Source organism: Abrus precatorius, unplaced genomic scaffold (genome assembly GCF_003935025.1).
Source record: "Abrus precatorius isolate BTA unplaced genomic scaffold, Abrus_2018 Scaffold7, whole genome shotgun sequence".
Lineage (NCBI taxonomy): Eukaryota > Viridiplantae > Streptophyta > Magnoliopsida > Fabales > Fabaceae > Abrus > Abrus precatorius.
In genome coordinates, this window is record NW_020874417.1 from 37,285,017 (window position 1) to 37,308,237 (window position 23,221).

At 32.3% G+C, this 23,221-nt stretch overlaps 3 protein-coding genes across 6 annotated transcripts; 1 reads left to right on the forward strand and 2 right to left on the reverse strand.

The window, feature by feature from the left end:
• Window positions 1–832: 832 nt before the first annotated feature.
• On the reverse strand, window positions 833–9,181 carry LOC113871417 (zinc finger CCCH domain-containing protein 14-like). 4 transcript variants are annotated; one of them, XM_027508513.1, is made up of 4 exons: window positions 8,853–9,003; window positions 8,005–8,065; window positions 1,808–1,957; window positions 957–1,642 (listed from the first exon to the last, which is right to left on the reverse strand). In XM_027508513.1, exons 1-4 carry the CDS (start codon window positions 8,920–8,922, stop codon window positions 1,198–1,200), a joined length of 726 nt encoding a protein of 241 aa, XP_027364314.1. In that variant the 5' UTR covers window positions 8,923–9,003; the 3' UTR covers window positions 957–1,197. The 4 variants fall into 4 exon arrangements, with proteins under 4 accessions (XP_027364313.1, XP_027364317.1, XP_027364314.1 ...); XM_027508512.1 differs by having other exon boundaries at window positions 833–1,957; window positions 8,853–9,181; XM_027508515.1 differs by having other exon boundaries at window positions 965–1,957; window positions 7,509–8,065; window positions 8,853–9,020.
• A 373-nt stretch (window positions 9,182–9,554) lies between these two features.
• Window positions 9,555–12,691, reverse strand: LOC113871952 (probable methyltransferase PMT19). Its single transcript, XM_027509045.1, has 6 exons — window positions 12,014–12,691; window positions 11,492–11,702; window positions 10,842–11,145; window positions 10,187–10,576; window positions 9,886–9,963; window positions 9,555–9,768 (listed from the first exon to the last, which is right to left on the reverse strand). The coding sequence occupies exons 1-6, from the start codon at window positions 12,689–12,691 to the stop codon at window positions 9,555–9,557; spliced, it is 1,875 nt and encodes a 624-aa protein (XP_027364846.1).
• A 4,770-nt stretch (window positions 12,692–17,461) lies between these two features.
• On the forward strand, window positions 17,462–22,900 carry LOC113871953 (solute carrier family 35 member F1-like). Its single transcript, XM_027509046.1, has 11 exons — window positions 17,462–17,596; window positions 17,873–17,967; window positions 19,243–19,300; window positions 19,603–19,797; window positions 20,002–20,078; window positions 20,247–20,329; window positions 21,403–21,454; window positions 21,906–21,974; window positions 22,330–22,416; window positions 22,511–22,572; window positions 22,807–22,900. The coding sequence occupies exons 1-11, from the start codon at window positions 17,479–17,481 to the stop codon at window positions 22,898–22,900; spliced, it is 990 nt and encodes a 329-aa protein (XP_027364847.1). The 5' UTR covers window positions 17,462–17,478.
• The last annotated feature ends 321 nt before the right edge of the window (window positions 22,901–23,221 follow it).

The window sequence follows — 23,221 nt, forward strand, 5'->3', positions numbered from 1 at the left end:
GCAGTGGTGGATGCACATTTTTCGCCACGAATCAAAGATGGAAATGAGGCAAACTACGTAAGAGGGTGTGATGGGGGATCTCCTGGCAAAGAGCAACAGAAAAATTATCTAAATTACTTTTATCCTCCACACCCAGTAATACGCTCTGGGTTCATTATGGGACCATTTTGGCACTTTCCATATTTAAAATAAAATTATAATCAATCTTATATTTAAAAACTATTTTGTTAGAAATCCCCCTCCTTTGTATAAAAAATTTGTACATAAATTGAAACAGCACTCTAACATGTAACGACAATATTGAATAATCGTGTCTCTTGTCCTAGTATGTTCATATCAGGTAGGCCTTGCTTGCTCCTGTGACTGAAAGATGAAATATGCAGCTAGGTGGGGCTCGTAATGTCGAGCGGGGATGCCAAATTTCACCTTCTATCAAATATTGAGTGTTTACATTTTATTCTACATAATTTTTTTAATATGATTTCCACAATTTATTTAAAAATAAAAACATATTATCAGCATTTATCGTATTTGATAGCCAACTAAGCAGACATGATAAAGGTTTCGTATTATAGTGTACCATCCTGGCAATTAATGCAATATTGCATCATTTTCGATCTCTTGGCTGTGCTGCTGCCAAATGTCATGCCATGTAACCAAATCATTCACTTTAGGAGTCATATACATGTCCAGGAATATGAAGATTCCAAGCATTAATTTAAGATCTCAAGAACTGTTTGCCTCCTCCGATGGGACACAGCAAGCTGTCATGTTTTCGTGTTCTCACATCATGATCAACATCGCAAATTAATTCAGATTACATAATTATATGGGTTTTTGTAAAACACATCTCCCCTAAAATTTTAATATGGAAATTTGTTTCCCCAGAGCAACAATCAAATGCAACGTTTAAAAGAGTATAGGATGATCACTTAAATTTTTTCTGCAAGCTTAATGCCAAAACATAACAAAAACTACAAAATATAATTGAAAGCTCGTCCTTGCCCGCCAATTTCAATACACGAAATAATAAATAAATACGGTGATAGCGGAAGGCAACTGAATTTTAGAAACTGATATAAGACTCACCATTAGTTACCATGTGACAAATTAGAAGCTGATTGACAAAAATTTCAAAAACTAGAAAATTCTGCACAATTCAATCCTCACTAAAATCACATAAACTAAATTATAAGCCTATGGCTTGCGCAATTCACCTGTTCCATGCGCAAAGTGGCACCTTTCCCCAAAAGTGCAGGAACCTTTAGCAAAGTTTTCACACAGCTTAGTCTTGTAGTTGTTATTAGCCGGTGCAGAAGTCTGTGTAGTCATGTTTTTCGTTGAAGGCCCCGAGACAGAACTAACATTTAGAATAAGTTCATGAACCATGGCACTGGCTTGTTTGATCTGATCAAAACTTCCCTCAAGCTCAATGTTTCTAAGGTTAGGATCCGAGTCATGATCCCTTATGGAAAGTTTAGCTCCTGTTACACGACATATTTGCTTAGAGTTGACACCATTTTTTCCAATGACAGCTCCAGCTAACGAAGCATTGATACTAATTTTTGCAGTAGCGGAGGCTCCAAAGCTAGCAGCTACTCCATGGGTTGCAAGTGGAGGCTCAACTCGCCCACCAACCCTGCTGCTTTGCATTTGCCCCAAGACACGTGGATCTTCATATGCAGGGGCAGTAGGCCTGCCAAGCTCCCATTCACCGTGGGCAAAGTGACATTTGTCACCAAATTTGCAACCTTCAGCCGTGTTAAACTTGTTGCACAATCGGGTTTTAACGACTGGCGGAGAAGACCCATCTGGGAAGGATGGAGGAACAGAATTTCTACCAACTTGAGGAACAGTAGGATTGCCACCAACACTGATCATCTGAGAGACAACTTTGAGACCACCGGGAACATAATGCAGGAAGTGGCACCCTTCACCAAATGGACAGCCAGAGGTGCTGCATAATAGATAGAAGCAGATGACATCAGAATAACATTAACCAACTATTAACATTACAAAAAATATACAGATAAGGGCGGATCTCAGAAAAATGTAAATGCAATCTATTCAGGTATGAAACTGAAACTTAGCCAAAAAAATAAAAAAACACCAAGCTTGCACTGTTTAAGATGATTATCCTTTAAAACATTACAAGAATGCTTTCCCTTACAAAACTTTTCCATTACTTTTTTTTTAATTGGTTGAATAAATCCCAAAAATATTCAAAGGAATTAAAAAATTCCATAATCTGAAAATATTGTCCTCTGGTTAAGTAAATTCGATAGAACATTATGTGGTAATCTTTTAACAGAAATCACAATGACTGATGACCAAAGTAACAAACAATACTGAATTATAAATGACAGAATATTATAATACAGGGGAAAAAGAAGGTCCAGACCAATACAGTACACCAAAAAATGAGAGTATAGTGCATGGCTACACAATAATTTAGTACAAGCAACATGGCATAAATGAGAGATTTGAGTGTCACTGATAACAACAGAGAACATGACAATCCAAAAGTGCATTACAGCTCCAAGAGAAAATAAATCTGTATAAACTTACTTTTGAACACAGATAAAAACCAATTTGATGGATGCTTTAATGGCATTGACTAGCAACTACAATTACAATCAATCGTATGAAATAGATAATGGCATGATTATCTAATTCACAAAATGCACCAAGCAACAGTTTGTCAAATAACATAGACCATAATCACCATACAGTATTCTTTTGGCTACAAGGACCTTCAAGTAATTACAAGAGACTTAGGGTTCGTTTGGTAATCACGATAAGATAAGGATAGATGTGACAAGACAATAGGATAAGAGGCGTAGGAAAGCATATGAGCAGAACAAGCTTTTGTCCTAACTTGTGTTGAGTACACACAATATATCTTAATGGATAATAATTAAATTATACACAAATGACAAATTACCCTTATAAAAAGTTATTGCAGTAGTAGGGATTACAGTTGCATAGTAATGGTGACAGCGTTGAAAGCAATGGTGACAATAGTACAATAATAGTTAGTTATAGTAGTGTAGGTGGAATGACAAAGGTTATAGAAATTGCAATAGCAACAGTGGTGACCATAGTACAAGTGTGGTAATGGTGAAAACACTTGGTTTTTTTTTTTTTTTTTTCTTGTGGTTTCAATTACTAGTTTTGGTTCAGTTGGTACATTTTTGGAACCTTGAATTCTAATTCCTGCTCTCCACTAGTTTCTATTCCTCTTATTTGTTTTAGTTTTTTATAGTGTTTTTAGGTGGCAAAGGAGCATCTAGAAAGGATAATGGGGGTTCTTGTGCTGCTAGAGCTGAAAGTAGACCACAACTGTTGGAGGAGATTTTGAATTTGGAATTGTTATACTCAGTTCTTCCCTATTAGTAATTTAAGGTTACTTTAACTTATTATACTTATTTCTTACGCATATATATGTGTTTTACCATAATTTTGTATTTTGAATAGGTTCTTATGATCCGTGTTACAATTACACAATTTATGCACATGGAGTGTCATCACAAATAAGTCAACTATGACAATTGTGCAAGAGGTGGCAATAATGATGATTACTTGTGCTGACACCAATGGCAGTAGAGACAATTATGGTACTGGTCGCATTTAAGTGATGCTGATGGTAGTAGTAATAATAACAGTGGCAATGATAGCATTAAGTGTCGCGATGGTGGAAGTAGTGACACTAATGGTAGCAATGGTGATAGTCACAGTGGTGATAGTAGTTATGGTGACAACAACAATTGTGATATAGAACATGGCAGCAACCATGGTTGTGATGATCATAAATGATAGTTGTGACAGTGGTGGTAGCAACAACTATGGTAATGGTGAAACAAAAAAGTTTAATGAAGTGAAGTGACGTTGAAAATAATTCTCTACACACGTTTTTGAATTTTAAGGATGTGTTCTGAAGAACTTATAAATAGCTTATAACTCTCATAAGCTTTGTTCAATAAGTTTTTTAATACAACTCATCAAAATAAGTTCTTTGTAGCTATTTCAGTAAATTTCATAATCAAATTCACATCATAAGCTCTCACATGAAAATATCTATGGAATAAGTGCTTAATGAATTAAGCTACTTACCCAAATGAACCTTAAACAATCTCCCCCTCAAGATAACTATTGACCTAATGAACATGATAGCATAAGTTTATCATATCCTATCATTTTTATTGTTACCATGAAATCCTTAAAACCTTAAAAAACATAACATGCATTCACCTTAACAACTTCAAACTGTCTTAGGACAATTCAAAATTTGAGCATGGACACAACGATTATAAACATTTTATCCACATTTTCAATCAGGAAATAGACAGTTACAAAGAAATGGCCTTCAACATGTAGTTATTGAGAAAAATTAAACCCAAAATAATAATAATAATAATAACAACAACAGCAGCAGCAGCAAATCTTAATCATTTTGACTGGAATTGAATTAAAAAAATCATTAAATAAAACCCCCCCAAAAAAAAACTCTTAAAAAACATCAGTTCAATCAAAGTTGTATTTTACAACATTTCATTATCAGTCTTACTAGGATGAGAGATTCACTGCATCTTAGACCAGCAATGCTCTAAGATGATGAGTGTTTAGTAGCAAAATGCCAACAAGAGTAAACATTAAGTGTTGTATATATGACAGCAACATGGCAGATTAGAAAGCATATACAAGAAAGAAATAACAGCATTACAAAGAATGTATACAGGAGAACATTGGATTGGCATCTTCCGATAAATAATGGAACTAAGGTAACTTGGTCAAGTGAGAAGAGGAGAAGACCAGCAGAGACCAAAAGACAACATGGATCAAATATAGAAGATAAAAAATTTTGGATTTGATCAAACCCAATGGCATCAATTGATCAACACAAAGACCAAGGCTTAGTTATTGTCTGAGTAAGATGGCACCCTATGTAACATGGAGAACATTAATAAAATCACAAAAACCTCATTAGGTAGAAGCCTAAGCATGATTTGTTTCACCTAGAGTACAGAAGATTTTCAATGCATCATTATCATGAGCTGGAGAGTGGATACACTTCATAAAAAATGAAAAAGACAAAAGGAACTGATTAGATCTTTATATTAAATTTTATATATAGAGACATGAAGTAGTAACTTGTTTTTTTTCCCTAAAAAAAGATGTCATTATTCTAGCATGCAAGAATACACTACAAAATCAGTCCATTGTCATAATTTAATACACATTACATAGCTGTAAGTGGTGATTTGAAGAGGCCTTTAAATATAAAGGTAAAATTACATCATCATAAATTGACAACACAAATATGTTACTAAAACAGAAAACTAAGCATGAGGAAGAACTTTGATCAATTAGAATTTAGAGTACATTATAAGTTATCTATAACTGTAAAGTACCTATCAAGTTGAAAAAAAAGTTTTATCGTACTCCAATACGATCAGCTATAATAGTGAATGTTGGACCTTAAAGGCACAACATAAGGAAAAGGTAAGAGTGACAAAAATGAAAATGTTAAAGTGGATGAGTATATACACAAAAAAAGACACAATACAAAATGAGTATGCGAGAAAATATTGGAGTAACACTTATAGTGAAAAAGATGACTAAAAATTGTTTAAGATAATTGGATCATGTGAAAAAGAAGAACTTTGGAAGTGTCAGTAAAGATAGTGTATTGCATGACTCTTAATCCGATAAAGAAGAATCGAGAGACACAAAAAAAACTTTAAACGAAGTTATTAAAAGAGACCTTCTGAGTAAACAAATTTTTAAAAATTTAGTTTTTGACCAAGCTTAATAGCATGGTGCAATCCATGTAACTAACTTTACCTAGTGAGATAAAGCTTAGTGGTGGTTGTAGTATTTAGAGTAAATAGGTGGCAAAGGCAAAGCTAATATACAGCCATGAACAATGTTGAAGCTAAGTTAATGGGAAATCTAAAGCTGCAACCTTAACCTAGTAGTGACACTTGAAATCCTATTTGGCATAGTAATAAGGAATATTTGCCAAAGAAAAGAATAATGGAGTTTAAAAGACACCATGGTATTTGGAAAGACTATTCTGGATAACATGAATAGGTACAAATATACACAATTTCTGGTCCCAAAAAAAATGTAGTCTGAAAAGATGAATTTTGTGGCAAGCTGATCAAATTTTTCATAGTTATTTTTCCACACTTGTATTCTGCTAGTAGATCCAAACCGATAGAGTATCTACATGTGTGGAAAGATTCTAAGATATCACTCGAGTCACCCATGGAATAATAAGTATATTCATTATTAACAGGACTACAAGCTAGTGGTCCTATCAGGCTTTAGCAGAAATCAGAATCATAGTTGTCAATAGTGCGCGATTGCGGCGCGATAGCAGTGGTGCGTGGCTGAGCGGCCTTCGACCGCTACAGATCTGGTATAGCGGTGCATTTTTGCTGTTGTGGCCATTGCGACCAGTGGCAGCTGTATTTGCAGCCCAAATGGCAGCCTTTAGCGGTGCAATAAGTGCCATCACAGGGAAAGATATTAACTTTCCTTTTCTACCCTCAAAGTATAAGAATTTTAGGATTTTTTTAAGGGTAAAAATGTCTTTTTATATTGAAGTATTAAGCTGATTTCCCTTTTTGCCCTTATAATGACACAATCTTTAGATTTTTTTAAGGGCAAAATGGTCTTTTCTGTTTTCAGACCTAACCCCACTTTTCCCTGAGTTTTTTTCTTTCTTTATCTCTTCGACACCGCTTCCTCTCATCTCTATTGCTCTTCTGCTTTGCAACTAGAGACACATGACGAAACCCCACTTTTCCTACACTGTTTTTCTTCTCCCCCTTCTCTGGTCGACACTCCCTCCTCCCATTTATATATCGTTTCTGCTTTGCAACAATCTCCAATCCAGCAGAGTCACTCATTTAGGATGACTTCTTTAACAAAAGCCACTCTCTTTCTTCTCTCTATTCTGTGATTCTACAGTCCTACCTTTGTTATGTTATGCTATTTATGCATATTTGTTTAGCATTATTATATACATAATTATCTATATATTTATATACTTTATATCCATATGAAAAACTTTAAAATAGCGGCAATCCCGCTATGTGCTATCCAGCGACAGTGTTTTGAGGGTCCCGCTAACCGAGATTAACAACTATAATCAGAATCATTAAATCAGACTAAAGTAAAGAATTTCAGTATTTTCAAAGTACCACTAAGACCTTTGTTAAACACTATTGGCCATTCTATGATTACACACACTGTGATGTTTTGTACTTGTCTTTGGTGTTGGAGTAATAATAGCCTTCAGCTGATTCCAATTGTAATATACTCTCATTAAAACTAGGCATTGCTCTCCAAGCTATAGTTAATTTTCAAATTGAGGCTCTCAGCACCAAACAGAAATCCTCAGACCTCAAGTTAAACAAACAATAAATACAATACAAATAACAGGCAAATCAACAGCACATACAAGAAAAGCAATATAGTCAACGTTCAGAACAAAATACCATATCAAGAAGATCTTTTGAATGCCACATAATTTCAAGATTTCCAGACATATCTGAGAATGAAGAATATTATCAATGCTTTAAGCATCAATTCACTTATGTTTTGATCTATTGAAAGAACATGTCTAAACCATGTACTGCTCTAGCCATTTCAGTGATCTGCATCAGACTTCTTTACTTTGAAGGATTGTAGAAAATTGTATACAAGCAAATAAATAGATCAAGTTTTGCATCCCATAGAAACTGCTTTCATTTATATAAACCTCAGGAAGAACTTAATAGAACTGATCTTGAGAATCAACAATTTCTGTTCATAGTCTTGTTATCGTAATTAGAAGTAGAACCTGTATCACAGCTTTAGCTACCCAATTGATTAGTCAAATCATATGGATTAATCTTGCAGACATTGTGTATCACAATTTTTCTAAAACATTAGAAATTTATACATATATCAAAGTGCATTAGATTTTATTTTAGATAAGTTAAAGATTTGAACCTGAAAAACTTTGTGCATGGCTTCGATTTGCTTCCTAAACCACTTGGAAAGGACTCCGTTTCTGTTACAGAACATTAATTAAGTCCTCTCAGTTAAAATTTCATTGATCTTTCTTGATTCAACTTAGATAACATCCAATAACCATTTCTTATTTTTTCTTTTTATCAATATTAGCACGTTTAAATTTATGAATACCGAGTGTTTCCAGAGCAAGGTGCACGACGTAATACTCCAACATGTAAATTTAACATCTAATACACACTACAATAACAGAACATAAATTTTATGATGTTATAAAGAAGTAAATATTAACAAAATTGTATCTAATTTAACCATGTTGTATGGTGAAAGAAGAAAAAATCCAAGCAATAGACCTTTCTGAAAAAATATTTACCAAGAACAGGGAAAGAATTTGCCCAAGCATTTTTTATGACTTGGCAAGATTTCCCTCACCTTCTTCGTCCATTATTAATAATCATTAGGCGTGCATCTAAGAAAGATCGACGTTACGTAGAAGCAAGAGTAAAGGAATGGAAAGCATGACTTGTAACAAAGCAAAGTAAAACAAGAAGAAGAAACAGACAACAAAACTAAAAGAAAATTCTACCATGTCAAGAAACTAACAACAATAGAGTTTAGGTTCAAGAATCTATGGCACGTAAGCAAGCAAACACAAAGCACGAGCACAAACATAAAAGAAACGAGAGAAAGAAAGAGGAGATTCGCTCTCACGCTCCTTTCCTAGATGTAACCTAGCACATAAATATAATTCGGGGAATCTTTGTTGCTTACTTGCAATGGATGAGAGAGAGAAGAGAAGTGAGAGAAGAGTAAAGACAAACCCTAACCTGGGCGATATTTCTTGGCGCCGCCATTACCATTGAAGTTAGCTTCAGGCCTTGCTCTCTTACGATCCATGGCAACAAACCGAAACCCTAACCCTTATGGCTGGAACAATCAACGACGAGATAGGTTGCGGAATTGAAGAGGGTGTCAATCTTCTTCTTCTTCTTCTTCTCGTCGTCTTCTTATTATTGCGTGGCTATATATATACGATGTGAGGAAGGTGATGGACGCCACCGACCCTCGCAATGTTAGATCTTATGGACATCACACCCTATCTCATTCTTATCTCACCAACGCTTTTTTCTTTTCTTTTTTCATATTCTCACTTTGCAAAATTAAGCGCTAACTCGTGTGCCTATTTAGTACTACCTCTCCTCTCTCTCTCTCTCTCTCTCTCTCTCTCTCTGCTTCCACTTTACCAAGTGTTTAAGATTAAACATGATTTTCATAAATTCCCAATTACTTTTTAATCTTATAATATGTGTCCAAATTCAATAGAGTAAATTATATTTGGCCTACGTATATAATAAGAAAGTTCAAAAAAATATATAAATGGTATAAAATTTTATTAAGTGAAATTATAAATATATATTTGTTTTTATTTTTATTCAATTATTTTTTAAAGTCAATTAACATGTTTTTAATACATAGAAATAGTATGTTTTTGAGTTTCACCATTAAAGGAAAAAGATTGTTACAAAAACTTATTGGGTTGGAATTGAATGAATATTGTGAAGGAGTAGGAGTTTTTGGTGGTGGAAAGGGCCATCCTCATTGTGGAATATTTTGGCATCCCACTTCATTTGATTTATTACATTCTCTACTTTGACAATTGCATCTACATCATCTCTAACGATAACACCTCCTCCAGGCCGAATAATCCGATGCATTTCGATAAGTATATCAGTAATGTCACATCTGCAAAACCCGATACAACTTTTTTTTATTAATAAATAGTTTTTAATTGAAAGAAATAAAATAACACGTCTATTTAAAATTAAAACACCCCCATGCATTAGGGAACATGAAACTTACCTGTCCGCATACAAGCTGAATAAACCACTGGCATGGATTAGATCATATGTTCGAGGGTACGTTGAAAAGGGTTCACACCTGCAAGCAAAGCAACGACACATTCATTTCTTCTGCGTGCACTGTAATCCGTGAGGTGTGAGGTTAAAATTGATGTTTTCAAATCAAGATAAATGTCACAGGAATCCTTAAAAATGCTGGTTAAAAATATAAATGACAAAGGTTTTAATCAATTTCTTTTATCAATATATCTATTATGATTTTTAATTTACCAATATATCAATTTCTTTTAAAGAGCAAATACCAATCCATGTAAGCTCCAATTAGACCTCGCTCATAGATAATGCCAAGAGTGCTGTTTTTTGCATCATAGGGAACAACATTCATAACCCATACTGGATATTTTGCCATTGCAGCTGCAAATCCTCCAAACCCAGCATTCATATCCATCACATTTCTATATTTACCACTGGTAAGGGACTTGAGTATGACTTCATAATGTGAAACTCTCTTTTTCCACATCTGATTATCTTCATTAAAAGCTTGAATTGTGATTCCGCCATTTCCTTCATTTCTAATTCTAGGTGGAGCAGCAGCAACCCTTTTAGGCCATTTCTCAAGGGCACCACCTGCCATTTCGTTGATATCTTTAACAAATGGAAGAGGAACAATGCATGCTTTCATTCTTGTGTACCTGTTTAAAATCCCTTGTCTACTTAGTATAGATATAAAACCACGGGCAATTCTTGAAATTCTAAAGATAACAAAAAAGGGAAAGTTGGAAACTGATTAATTCCATCCATATTACTTGCTCTATATTTAATTCAACAAGATTTTTTTTTCTTTCTAGCCTCAAATTTTGGTAAATGCATATCTAAGTTGAAGTGAGATTTCCATCACACTCCTAGCCAGTAGCCACACAATTCAAATGTAGTTTGAAATAATGTAAGGAAGCTTACCAACCAGCATCAGCATCAGCATCAGATGAGGAGCAAAACTGAAGGGACTTCCAAGTCTTTAACTTCTGGATGCAGTGGATATGATTTGTTGGCTTTTGCCATACTGCAATGTGTTCTCTCTCGGCAATTTTTTTCCAACACATTCTCCTTGCAAGGTCTTCTAAAGTGTTTTGATCTTTTTCCAATACCATGGGTTCAGCTTCCCATCCTCTATAGCTTCTTCTCCAATTTATGGGAGGCCCAGACAGTATCCAATATCCACCAGGGCGCAAAACTCGGTCAATCTCAAGTAGATATAGCCCATCTATAATGAATGAGTAAATTCCCTCAAATTGTAAATACTTTAATTCTTGACTTTACAAAACTTTTCAAAATAAAACAACATATAAAAAGTAAAATAAAATAAAGACTAGAATAAATGGTTTTTACAAAATCAAGAACTTAAGAGAAGATTTAATGAAGTAAAGGATTACAATACCAACACTTATAATTTCAGTAACTAAAGTAAGAACTTACTCAAGAAAATTCAATTCATATTTTTGTATTGCTCTTAATGACAAGATAACTTCTCTAACCATTTTGAGGAAATCTTAACAGTTGACAAAGAACTTTAACTATCTTATTTTACAAAAGTGGGATACCAATCATACCATAAGCAGTCCATGGTACAAGACATCTGGAACAATGAGCCATATCAAATGATCTTGAAGGGAAAGGGAGTCTATGGCGGCTCAGCACTCCAAGCATGGCTGGAAGTCCCCTTTCAAGAGCAAACTGTACTTGAGCTTCATGTGCATCCTTTGGTGCAATTGACATTGTTAAGATGTTATAGTCCATTAGAGAGGCTCCAAAGCTAGCAACCTACAGGAATATGCATTGAGATATATAGCCAAAACGTAAAATATATTCGATTCAAGTGGGTCCTTTAAATTAATTTGCTCAGTGACTCGCAATGTTTTCTCTTCATTAAGGAGCAAAAGCTCAAAGCTTATGTATTCAGTTTGAAAGTAAAATTAATCGATGCTGCCTTAAACTCATCCATCTCTGCGTCTCTACTTTCCCTCCTAAATTGTTAATTAATGCTTTTCTATTTTGGCAAAGGAACAAAATAAATGAGAAAAGCACATCCAAAGTTAACAAGCAATAAGAACATACAAGTCAAACAAACGTACCCCACACCCAACATCAAGTGCTGTTCGGATTTTCCCAGATTTGAGGGGCACAACACGTCGTATGGCATCAACATAGCCTTTGACTCCATTGACAAAGGAAGTGCCACCTCCAGGGAACACAAAGCGGTTACCTTGGAGTCTAACCCAATTCTGTCTTTTTTTGTATTGAGTGAGTTTAGGAAAAGGGACGTTATTAAACCAAGCAGTGTCTTTGCTCTGACGCCACGGGAATGGGTTGCGGTAGCCAAATGGGGCGGGGATCAAGCATCTAAGTCTTTCATTGGATGCGGGGCAATGCCTTTCTTTGTGAAAGTTTCTTCCATCCAAAAAGTGGGTTTCTCGATGTGGGTCATGGCAGGGGCAGTAGTTGGTGAAGTTGGTAGGACAGTAGTGGAAGAAGTGGTGGTGGGGGGTTTGTGGAAGAGAAAGGAAGTGGTGGGGTTCGAACCGAAGTGGCTTTGAAAAGTGATTTTGGTTGAGGCCTAGGGTAGAGACATTATGGTGGAGGCAGGGTTGTTTGAAGGTGTTGTGGTCTTTCAGGGCAAGAGAAGAGGTGCTGTTGGAACCAAGAATGAAGAAGAGAGAGCAGAGGGTGGCTATGAAGAAAGCTTTCAACACAAACACATGTTGTCTTCTGAGGGGCTTTAGAGAGAGAGATCGAAGTGTGGTCACCGCCATTGGGTGTCACTTCGGGTGCAGTCTGAAAGCGAACGCTCTAACTAAAGAACATATTTTCTGTACCCTTTTAACATGTACAATGTACTATATATTTTATTTAATACAATTTTAAGAGTTGTATTATTGAATAGAATAACTGCTAAAATTGTACAATATACAAAAATTGTATTATTACAAGATTGATATAATAGTTAGTAAAAAAAAAACTTATATAAGTAGTACCATGACTTTCTTACGGAAATATTATTAAAAAAATAAAAAATTACAGAATAGAATAACAACATATTATTTAATGAGATAAACTGAATTACTGTAGCGTAAAATGACAATTCAGAATTTGGTTTCCGAAAACCGAATTCTGAATTGTCTTTTTTAATATAATAAAATAAATATTATTAATTAAAATATATTTAGATTTTATTAAAATAAATATTTTGTTAATTATATATAATAAAATAAGTTATTATTTAAACTATATTTATATTTTTATATAATTTGAAAATGAATAAAAATAATAAATAAAATTTATTTTACATATTTAAGATAATAAATAATATTTTTATTTTTCTTATTATATTATTAATATAATTTTGATTTTTTTTAAATGATATTAATATTATATTCTGAAATTATATTTTTGGTTATTTAATATTATATTTTTTAAAAAATTACAATAATAATTTATTTAATTTTAAATTTATATAAAATAAAAATTATAATAAAAATTTATTTAATTTTATATATTTAAAAATTAAATAAAATTATTAAATAATAACCAGTTTATGTATTTATTTTGAGATATTAATATTTATTAAAATTTGTACATAATTATTTATTTAAAAAAATATGTTATTAATATTAATAAATATAATAAAATAATATTATGTAGATATATTATATATATAATTATATATTTAATATAAATTACAAATACTAAAAATTTAAAAAGTTGCAATAATATTCATAAAATAAAAAATGACATTAATAAAATTTTAAAATAATAACAACAACATAAATCAATGGTGAGAACTAGAAGTTTAAGCGATGTTTAAACATGTCTTCCATGTGTGACCAGGGGTATGACAATAAGAACAATTTTTTGCCCGACTTTATTGTTCTCTAATGTCTATCTCTGTTATTATCCTATTGGACTTGGATCGACCCTTTGAAGTTCTTTTCAGTTCTGGATTTAGACACAAAGTTGGGCCTGTGTAAGTTGGCCAATAGTCTTTGTGTCTGAGTTCTCCAAATTGACTTTCATATATTTTAGAAACTTGTTGTAAGGTATACACAGGAGATATGTGGATGTCAAAGTTGTGGTGTGTGTGTAAGTATGAAGCAAGTACATGCGAGCATGAGATGTGAACTTTTTGAAACTTGCCACAATCACACCACATTTCATTTAACCGTACTGTAAATCTTTCTACGAGTCGAATTTATGTCAGATGTTACATTTCTTCGACTAAAAATCTAGTGCTTGTTCTGTCAAAGGTGATGACTCTATGGGTGTTCGCCTTTGACTGTGCATCTTGAATTGCTTTAGTTGCAACTTCTGAGTACATATGTTGAGCATTAATCATTGTATCTACTTCCTTGCTTTTATCAATGAAAAACTTATTGCAACGGGTGTATGTTGTCATGACCATGGAGCAAATTGGTAAGTTTCTAGTTTTCTTCAAGACCGAATTGATTGACTCCACTAAGTTTGTTGTCATGTGTCCCAGCGTCGTCCGTTGTCTTATGTCAGTGTCCATTTTTCGCTTGGGATGTTGTCCAACCATTGTGCTACTTCAGGATTATTATCTTTTACTATGTTGTAATAGTAAAAGAATCTCAGTTCAGTCATCCCATATGCTGGAAACAATATTACAAATTAAATTAATATAACTAGTTAAATAATTGTATAAAATATTAATAATAATATGGAGTATGTAAAAAATTAAAATTATCCATATTGACGACATCTTTCTTCAGTGCAGTATTTTTGAATCTTCGCATAAAGTTTTGTGCAATGTGTCTAATGCAATAGACATGAACATAATTGTTTTCCGTCCAACCACTTCTATTTCTGGAGTATGTACTTCTTATGACCTCGTGATGATCCCAAAATGAGACATAACTCCTATTGCGGGGTTACGTACCTTCTTAAGTTTAAAAAAAAAAAAGAACCATGCATTGCTAGTTTCACCTTCAACCACAGCAAAAGTAATGAGAATTATATTGTTGTAGCCGTCTTGTGCAACTACCACTAATAAAGTCTCTTTGTATTTGTCAGTCAAAAATGTTTCATCCACTTGAACAATTGGTTTGCAGAAGGCAAAACAATCAATTGGTTCCTGGAGAACCAAATTCTAAATTACCATTTTGCGCTACAATAATTTGGTTCATCTCAATAAATAATGTGTTATTGATTCTATTTCTGTAATTTTTTATTTTTTTAATAATATTTCTGTAAAAAAGTCAAGTACCATTAGAAGTGCTTTAACTTTCTTTACTTTGTAAACTTAAAGATACAGTTCACTCATAATGCTGATTTATTAAATTAACCTCGATTGTACTAGTCAAAAAATATATTTACCTTGCTATAATAGTAAAGATTAAATTTATTCATACTTATATTTCTAAAAACTAACCTAATGTGTTATTTGTTTTTGTATTGTGCTTCCTTCATGAAAATAATAATGATCAAATAACTAAAATTTAAATATATAAGAAGCTTGACAAAAAATAGCATAAAAAAAATATACTAATCATATATATATAGAAGTAAGATCTTCTTATATCAGTGTAAGTTTAAAAACTCCTACATTAATCTTAGCATTTTATTCAATTTAAATTTAACGGGTGATTTATTACTTTACTGACCGTTAGATTTAAGTTAAATGAAATATTTAATGATGTAAAAGTTTTTAAACTTACACTAGTATAAGAATATTCTTTCCCATATATATATAAAATAATAAATTTTCAACATTTTTTTTTACACTTTTTAACTCTAACACCATAAAATATGAATACAAGTTTAAATAATAATATGTTAATTATTAATATCCGTATGGTAGAAGAAATTATACATGAAAATTGAAACTTGAAAATTAGAATTGTAATAACAATATTTATAAGGTTTTTATCGTAATTAAAATTAAAATTTTAATAGTTAATATCTTAAAATTTATTTATTTTTGTTTCTTAATCTAAAACTCTTTAAATAAGTTTTAATTTTATTTCGTATTTTATTTCTTCTATTAGTGTTGATTTACTGGTATTAATAGATAATTAGAATCATTATTATTGATGTCATCAACGTTAACTTTCTCTTTCATTGATAATATCATAGTTATTAACCTACCATAATTGATAATTATTATTATTATATTATATTTGTATTACTATTATTATTCTTCTTACCTATTTTATTACTATTACTACTTTTTCAATAAAAAACCATTTTAAACTCAAATTTAACACAATATTATCCATGATTATAGTAATTAAAAATATTAAATAATTTAAAGTTAAAGATATTTTATGTTATAATTATTTATACATCGTAAATATAAAAAATAGAATTAAGTACATTTATTTTTCTTAAAATATACATACATTATATTACTCTTATTTTTATTTAAAATTTATATAATTATTTTTCCTAAATAATTAGAATGGATCACACTTTAATTTATTTTGAAAATTTCGTTAAAACATTGTTAAACACTTGTTTGATATTTTTTTTATTAAAATTTCTTTAAACAAATTCTATATTTTTAGAATTTATCATAGTTGCAAGAGTTTTAAAGGGTTTATTTCAACGTTAAATGCTAACATTAACAATATGATAATTATCAATTACCACTTTTACTAAAAACATACAAGATATAGATGACTTGCAATTTTAACACTTTCAATGAAAAATTTAAAACCTGCCAAAATTTAAAAACTTATGGCATACAAATGAGAATTAGATGATAAGCAACATATAAAATTTAATAAAAATTGGAGTATGGTTTTTTTAATAATGCTTTAATAAAAAAATAAATTACAATACGTTTTAAATTTTTAGAGAAATGAATTATATAATTTTAAAATAGAATGAGTGGTAGGGTAATATATGTATCTTTTAAGAATGAAATAAACAATTTTGCTTAAAAAATATAATAATAACAATAATTGAAGGTAAAATTATAATTACAAATTATATCTTTTAATTCAATGCTTCAAAAGAACCCTTACAATTAAATAATAATAATAATAAGCGTTTTGTAATAATTGTTAAAGATTTATAAATAAAAAACAGTATGCCAAAAAGTAAAATTTAAAACTTTTAAGGTATTAAATAATCTATTTTTTAATCAATTGATTTTATAATAGTTTTTGACAGTAACGTGACACTGAATTTGACATGCAGTAAAATTGTTTGAGATAATACGAGTTTTCAATTTTACTGTTAAATAAATTTGATTTTGAGGATCAAGAATAAAAATTGAAGATAATTAGTTTGGACCCAGTATCGGAACTATGTATTTGAACCCGTATTTTTCGCAGTTTTTGAAGTGATTATAAAACTGAAAGTTGGTGACTCCACGAGATTGTGTTCTGATTTTTTCACTCTCTTTAACAGAAACAGATTCTCGAGAAACACATTTTCCTTAGTGTGTCTTCTTTTACTTTTGAGGAATTTCGGTCCTTTCAAACTTCCTTAAATGCTAAACAACATTGTTTCTGCTAAAGGGTGTTCACAAAACTGCAACTTTAAAAAATAAAAATAAAAATTCCGAGCGTAGGAGAAGATGCTCAGTTTCGAGCAATTTTGGAGCAGAAAAACATTAACAGGTCTTGGGTTGGGACAATTTCTTTCACTTCTGATCACTTCCACTGGTTTCACGTCTTCTGAATTGGCTAAAAAAGGTCAGGTTGCACTCTTCTATGCTGCATCTTCGACATTCTTTCCTTTTAAATGATGATACTTTTTGCTAGCTTTCTGATTACGTCTTGCTGAAACTTCCGTTCCTTTTTCCCACCTTTATTATGTTTCCTTTTTTTGTTCTTAATTCTTAGTCCACGCTTAATGACTGACTGTTATTGGATTATTGGTCTGTTTACAACATGAATTTCACAAAACATTTTCTGTTCTTCCTTACTTCTTTCATAAGTTGATTTTGTCCTTGTCTTGTATTGTTACAGGAATTAATGCACCAACTTCACAGTCATTTCTCAATTATGTGTTCTTGGCAATTGTCTATGGGAGCATTGTTCTATACAGAAGGGAAGCATTGAAGGTTATACACTATGTTTGATGATTTTATGTTCTTTGTTACGCATATTGCCTATTAGCTCTGATTTACTTGCAGTGCATAATGCAGTGCCTTAGACAGTTATTTTTTTAGTTTTTGTTTATTTTGATTGAAATTGAATTAAAGAATGTTTGAAACTTTTTATAAATGATCTGTGCATGTTTTTAAGCTGGTGGTTTCATTCGATGACTGATGTGATGAACATCGGGTGAAACAGGGCTTGATATTGGTGGTGTGCTCTATAATTATCCCGTTCTTTGTGTTACTTTTATGATATAAAGAGGTTTTGCATTATGAACAACACTTGATGGGAACAAAAAAGAAACAACGATTTTGTAGAGCCATTGGTTTGCTTCGGAATTTGATCTGCAGGGTGCTTCTGGTTTGTCTCAAACTGTTCTAGACAGGAGGATTAATTTTTTGAAGGTGGGTGTTGAAGATGTCTCAACGGGCTGGGGAGGATGTTTACAAGGAAACATTCACACGGCTAAGTCAGGAAATATTTAGTAGAGTAATGCAATTGGTTTTGAAAACATTCCTGCATGGGGTTGCTTTCTTCTATTTATAAGTGTTGGACTGTGTGGGTGTTCATTCTGCTAACGCCATTGCTGCAACTGCCCCTTTCAATTGTTGCATCATTCCTGTAATCACACATAACTACCCCTGTAACAAGGAAATGGTAGGATCAGGGGGTAGTTCCAGAAAAGGCTTTGTAATTAGATCAGCTCCCTCTATAATCTCAGCTCCCTTTTACCATCACTGTGGCTTGGACCAGGTTATGGGGGATGGTTCGACATGTGCTAAATCCTAGATGTGAGTGATCTTCACGAGACAGGTTGAGGGTAGTGAGCCTGAGGTTCTTGGCATGGTGTCTTAGATGCCGACGAACCTTGTATTTGTGTTTTGAAAAGTATATTGTGGATAAATGATTTCTTATGATAATATTCAAAAGTTCCATCAATTTAGGATAATCCCACCTAACCTATTTATGAATTTTGACAATATTTTTGGGAACCTGGTATGTACATATAAACTACCACACTTGTGTGACATGTAGTTTTGTTATGATGTTCTTAATTTTTAGCATGAGATATGATATTGATAAACTTCTTTTATGTTAAAAGAGAACCAACCCATACAGAGGAGGGTGTAAAGGTGCTGCCCTTAGAAGATATAATGATATGCTCTTTTTACTTTGTTTTCCTTTTCAGCATTGAACATTTAAAGATAATTTCATTAAATTTATATGTATTGATGCAGGAAAAATGGTATTATTACATACTTCTTGGATTGGTTGATGTTGAAGGAAATTTTCTTGGTAAGTGTTTCCTATGGAAGAGACATAGTATTACTTAGAGAGCATATTGTTGAAAATTGAAATTAATATATCTGTATTCAATCTGCTCAAGCAGCAGCAGGTTAAAGGATAATTAGAATTTTGTGGAGAACCTGTTGGTCTCAAATTTAGTCATCTAAATCCAAATAAATTACTTCAGTATAACTTCAATTTTTTCTTTCTAGTACATTTACTGTTGGACCATTCTATTAAAGCAAGTCACCTGTTGAGTTGCATGATATTACTTTTGATGATTTACATGCTAATTCTAATTTAATGAACAGTTGTGAAGGCGTATCAATACACATCACTAACAAGTGTGATGCTGCTTGACTGCTGGACCATTCCATGTGTTATGCTTCTTACGTGGATTTTCTTGAAAACAAAATATAGATTCAAAAAGATAACTGGCGTAGCTTTTTGCATTGCTGGTCTTGTCCTGGTTATTTTTTCAGATGTCCATGCAGGTGACCGAGCTGGTAAGTGTTTGAGATTGACACCTATATCTTGTGGTGTAACAAATATAAACACTCACACAAACACATTTAGAAAACTAGAGTTACGTACTCACTATCTTTGTTCTTCAAACTTTTTTGTGTACATTTTGATCTTGTCATTTGTCATTAATAACATATGCCTTTCTCTGTACGGTAGTTCTCTCATGGTATGTGCACATGCTATAGGTGGAAGCAACCCTCGTACAGGGGACCTTCTTGTTATTGCTGGTGCTACATTGTATGCTGTCTGCAATGTCAGCGAGGTAAGCTGATTACACTTCTGCTTTTAACACTTGTTGAAACACTATTGCAATTTACAATTTACCATGTACACTAGATGCACATATACGCATATTGAATCTGGGACATTGGGGCTAATTGAGATGCTCTCACATGATTCATTTGTTATTGTTATTTCTTTCCAATTACAGGAGTTTCTAGTGAAAAATGCTGATAGAGTTGAGCTGATGGCAATGTTAGGTCTCTTTGGTGGCATTGTCAGTGCCATTCAAATGTATCCTTGAAATTAGCTATATAATAAAAGGTAGACTAAGATCCTATAGTTGAGTAATTTTTCTTAGCTTACTTTATTTCTATTTATTTATCTGTCTTCAAACTTTTTGTGAAAATTGCTGAAAAAAGTGTCTAATTGGATAATCAAACTTTACTTATACTTGCATCTACATTCAGTTGCATAGCTGAAGTATCTAGTTGCAATCTTTAAGCCAAATTTAAACATTGCTTTACTCAGTGGTTGAACAAATCAAACTGTTTATAATTATATTGCATTGAAATTTTAAATTTTATAAATAACTATGAAATGTCAAAATAGATTGAGCATTTTGTCCCACATGGACTGCAAAAGGTAATTTTTGTTTGAATCTAAAACAAAGTTTCTAAATTTGTTGAGAAAATGAGACATATGATAGAATCTTGTGTCTAAACTATACAATAGAACATAAATTCATATTAGAAATAATTAATACAAAAATTAATTACAAGAATATATAATTACCTAATTATCATTATCATAATCAAACTATATAACCTTCCTTATTTACAACTTTAATTATATATTTGCAACACTCTGCCACTTCCTCGAGTTGAAGTATATAAATCATATACATCATGCTTGTCACATATAATTAATACAAGGACTTCTCAAAATTTAGTGAAGGTATCTGTTAGCTGATTATTTTAATTGACAAGGTTAGTGATAATGTTTGAAAATAAGCTCTTTTATCTATTAAAGTGATAATTTATCTCAGTATATTTAGTCTTCTCATCAAGGACTAAATTTTGAGGCAATATGCAATACTGCTTAATTATTATAGAGTGTCATTTGTGAATATACTCTTATTTAATTATCATATTTACAAAGATATAACTTTTCTTATTTATAGCATTACTATAGTTACATATTTCTAATAGAATTAAAAATAATGATGGGATGAGATAAATATTTTTGAAATCAAAGTTTCCCTTTGACTTCAGACAGGCCAAAAAAAAAAAAAAAACAAATGCATTTATTGCACTTAGCACATTATAGTTATCATTTTCCTGTTTTGGCCTTAATGAATATTACAGAAGCATACTTGAGCGCAATGAGCTCAAATCTATTCACTGGTCAGCTGGGGCAGTAAGCTCTCTCCCTCCTACCCCCCACACTCTCTCTCTCTCTCTCTCACACACACAAAAAAAAAAAAAAAAAAAAAAAAAAAAACTATTAGTGAGTAATTGACAAAGTTCCACTTTTGCTAAGATGTCTGCGAGGCTGTATCTATCTATCTCAGATATACATGTTTGATTGACTACATACTTATTATCCTTGTCTTTTCCTTTGCAAGAACCTTAAAATCCTGGGTTGCTTTTTATTTTCCATCTGAAATGGAATATTGAGTCCTTTCTCTAGGGATCAGGGGTAAATATTAGACCCTTACCCACCCACAACTGGCCCGTGCCAAATGTTTCTCTACTTTTGTTTTTTATATTTTAACATTATCTGTTTTGTGTATCAAGTTGTTTATGTTGTAGCTACATGCCAATTTATTATTTATGTTACTTACGTCCCTTTATTGACATGATTTCAGGCGCTTCCTTTTGTTGGATTTGCAGTGGCCATGTTTATGTTTTACTCTTTAGTCCCTGTGCTGCTTAAGGTGTGGATTCCAAAAAATTCTGCAGATTTTGTAATTTGAAATTATATTTGTTATCACAATTGAAAGAAAGTGATCACATTAAATCGAAGTAATTATCTGGTTTTATTATTTTTTCAATTGAATAATTCTCTAGTATTTTTAGACTAATGTTTATTTCTAGGATCAAATTATTTAATAATAGGTTAGCATTGTTAAAGAATTTTCATCCTTGAAGTTGCTTGCTTAGTACTTGGTCTATACTCGTCTTAGTGGCTATAGCATCTCTCTTCCATCACTTACATGGTTTAACTATCAGGTAGTGTTAGTGTTAAACCATATTGTAACTTATAAATATTTTTCTATTATTTTGTCACAGATCAATGGTTCCACTATGTTAAATCTGTCCTTGCTGACCTCTGATATGTGGGCTGTCTTAATTCGCATTTTCGCTTACCATGAGAAGGTATGATGGCAACCTTCAGTCTTTATTTTTTTCACTTAGATGTGAGTCGCATGTAGAGAGTGCTAACATTTCTAGGGCTAATTTTGCTGTACAGGTTGATTGGATGTACTTTGTGGCCTTTGGTGCTGTTGTTATTGGTCTTATTATCTACTCTGGGTATGCAATTTCTCACTTTATTGGTCTTATTATCTACTCTGGGTATGCAATTTCTCACTTTATTGGTCTTATTCTTTGCATGCTGAATAGCTGATACAGTAGTTATGAAAAAAAACCAACGATGATTTTGAGTTCACAATCCTCTGATTTATGTTTTCCTCACAAGTACAACAAAGTGCTATCTGTAGTTTAATTTCTCTGATGGGGTAAGTATTTACTGATCTGAATGCACAGAGGTGACAGAGATGAGGATCAACAACGTCTTCATGTTGCTGAAGACGCTGACCAAAGACAACATGATGAAGCAGCTAATTCGGGTAAGTCATAGGTAAGCACGCCTTAAGAGGTGCATAAAGGGTAAAACATGATGGAGTGCAAAGCTGCAACACATGCAGCATTCGATTCAATAAGTGTAGGTAGAATTTTGAGAATGTTTTTTTCCCCTGAAAGTTCACAGTAAATATTCACGCAATAGTCTGCCAAATGTGATATTTGATTGCTTTGAAAAATGAAAATCATGTAAGATAAGATAGTTTTTAATAGAATTATTAGGATTTTCGCATCCATTTATTTTCCTCGAATGAAATGCCATTCTCCTGTGACAGCTTTGAATATATTCATGTCCATGAATTGGTCCTTTTTTTTGAAT

Excerpts from the sequence above, each read along its gene's own strand:
- LOC113871952 (XM_027509045.1), bottom strand. The coding sequence starts at position 12,691 with ATGGCGGTGACCACACTTCGATCTCTCTCTCTAAAGCCCCTCAGAAGA. Across the intron at positions 10,577-10,841 it reads GCTGATGCTGATGCTGGTTG|GTACACAAGAATGAAAGCAT; the intron begins GTAAGCTTCCTT and ends GATTTTAAACAG. Across the intron at positions 9,769-9,885 it reads TTCAGCTTGTATGCGGACAG|ATGTGACATTACTGATATAC; the intron begins GTAAGTTTCATG and ends CGGGTTTTGCAG.
- LOC113871953 (XM_027509046.1), top strand. The coding sequence starts at position 17,479 with ATGCTCAGTTTCGAGCAATTTTGGAGCAGAAAAACATTAACAGGTCTT. Across the intron at positions 17,597-17,872 it reads TTCTGAATTGGCTAAAAAAG|GAATTAATGCACCAACTTCA; the intron begins GTCAGGTTGCAC and ends GTATTGTTACAG. Across the intron at positions 20,079-20,246 it reads CTGTCTGCAATGTCAGCGAG|GAGTTTCTAGTGAAAAATGC; the intron begins GTAAGCTGATTA and ends TTCCAATTACAG.
- LOC113871417 (XM_027508512.1), bottom strand. The coding sequence starts at position 8,922 with ATGGATCGTAAGAGAGCAAGGCCTGAAGCTAACTTCAATGGTAATGGC. Across the intron at positions 8,066-8,852 it reads CGCCAAGAAATATCGCCCAG|AAACGGAGTCCTTTCCAAGT; the intron begins GTTAGGGTTTGT and ends GTTCTGTAACAG. Across the intron at positions 1,958-8,004 it reads CCATGCACAAAGTTTTTCAG|CACCTCTGGCTGTCCATTTG; the intron begins GTTCAAATCTTT and ends TCTATTATGCAG.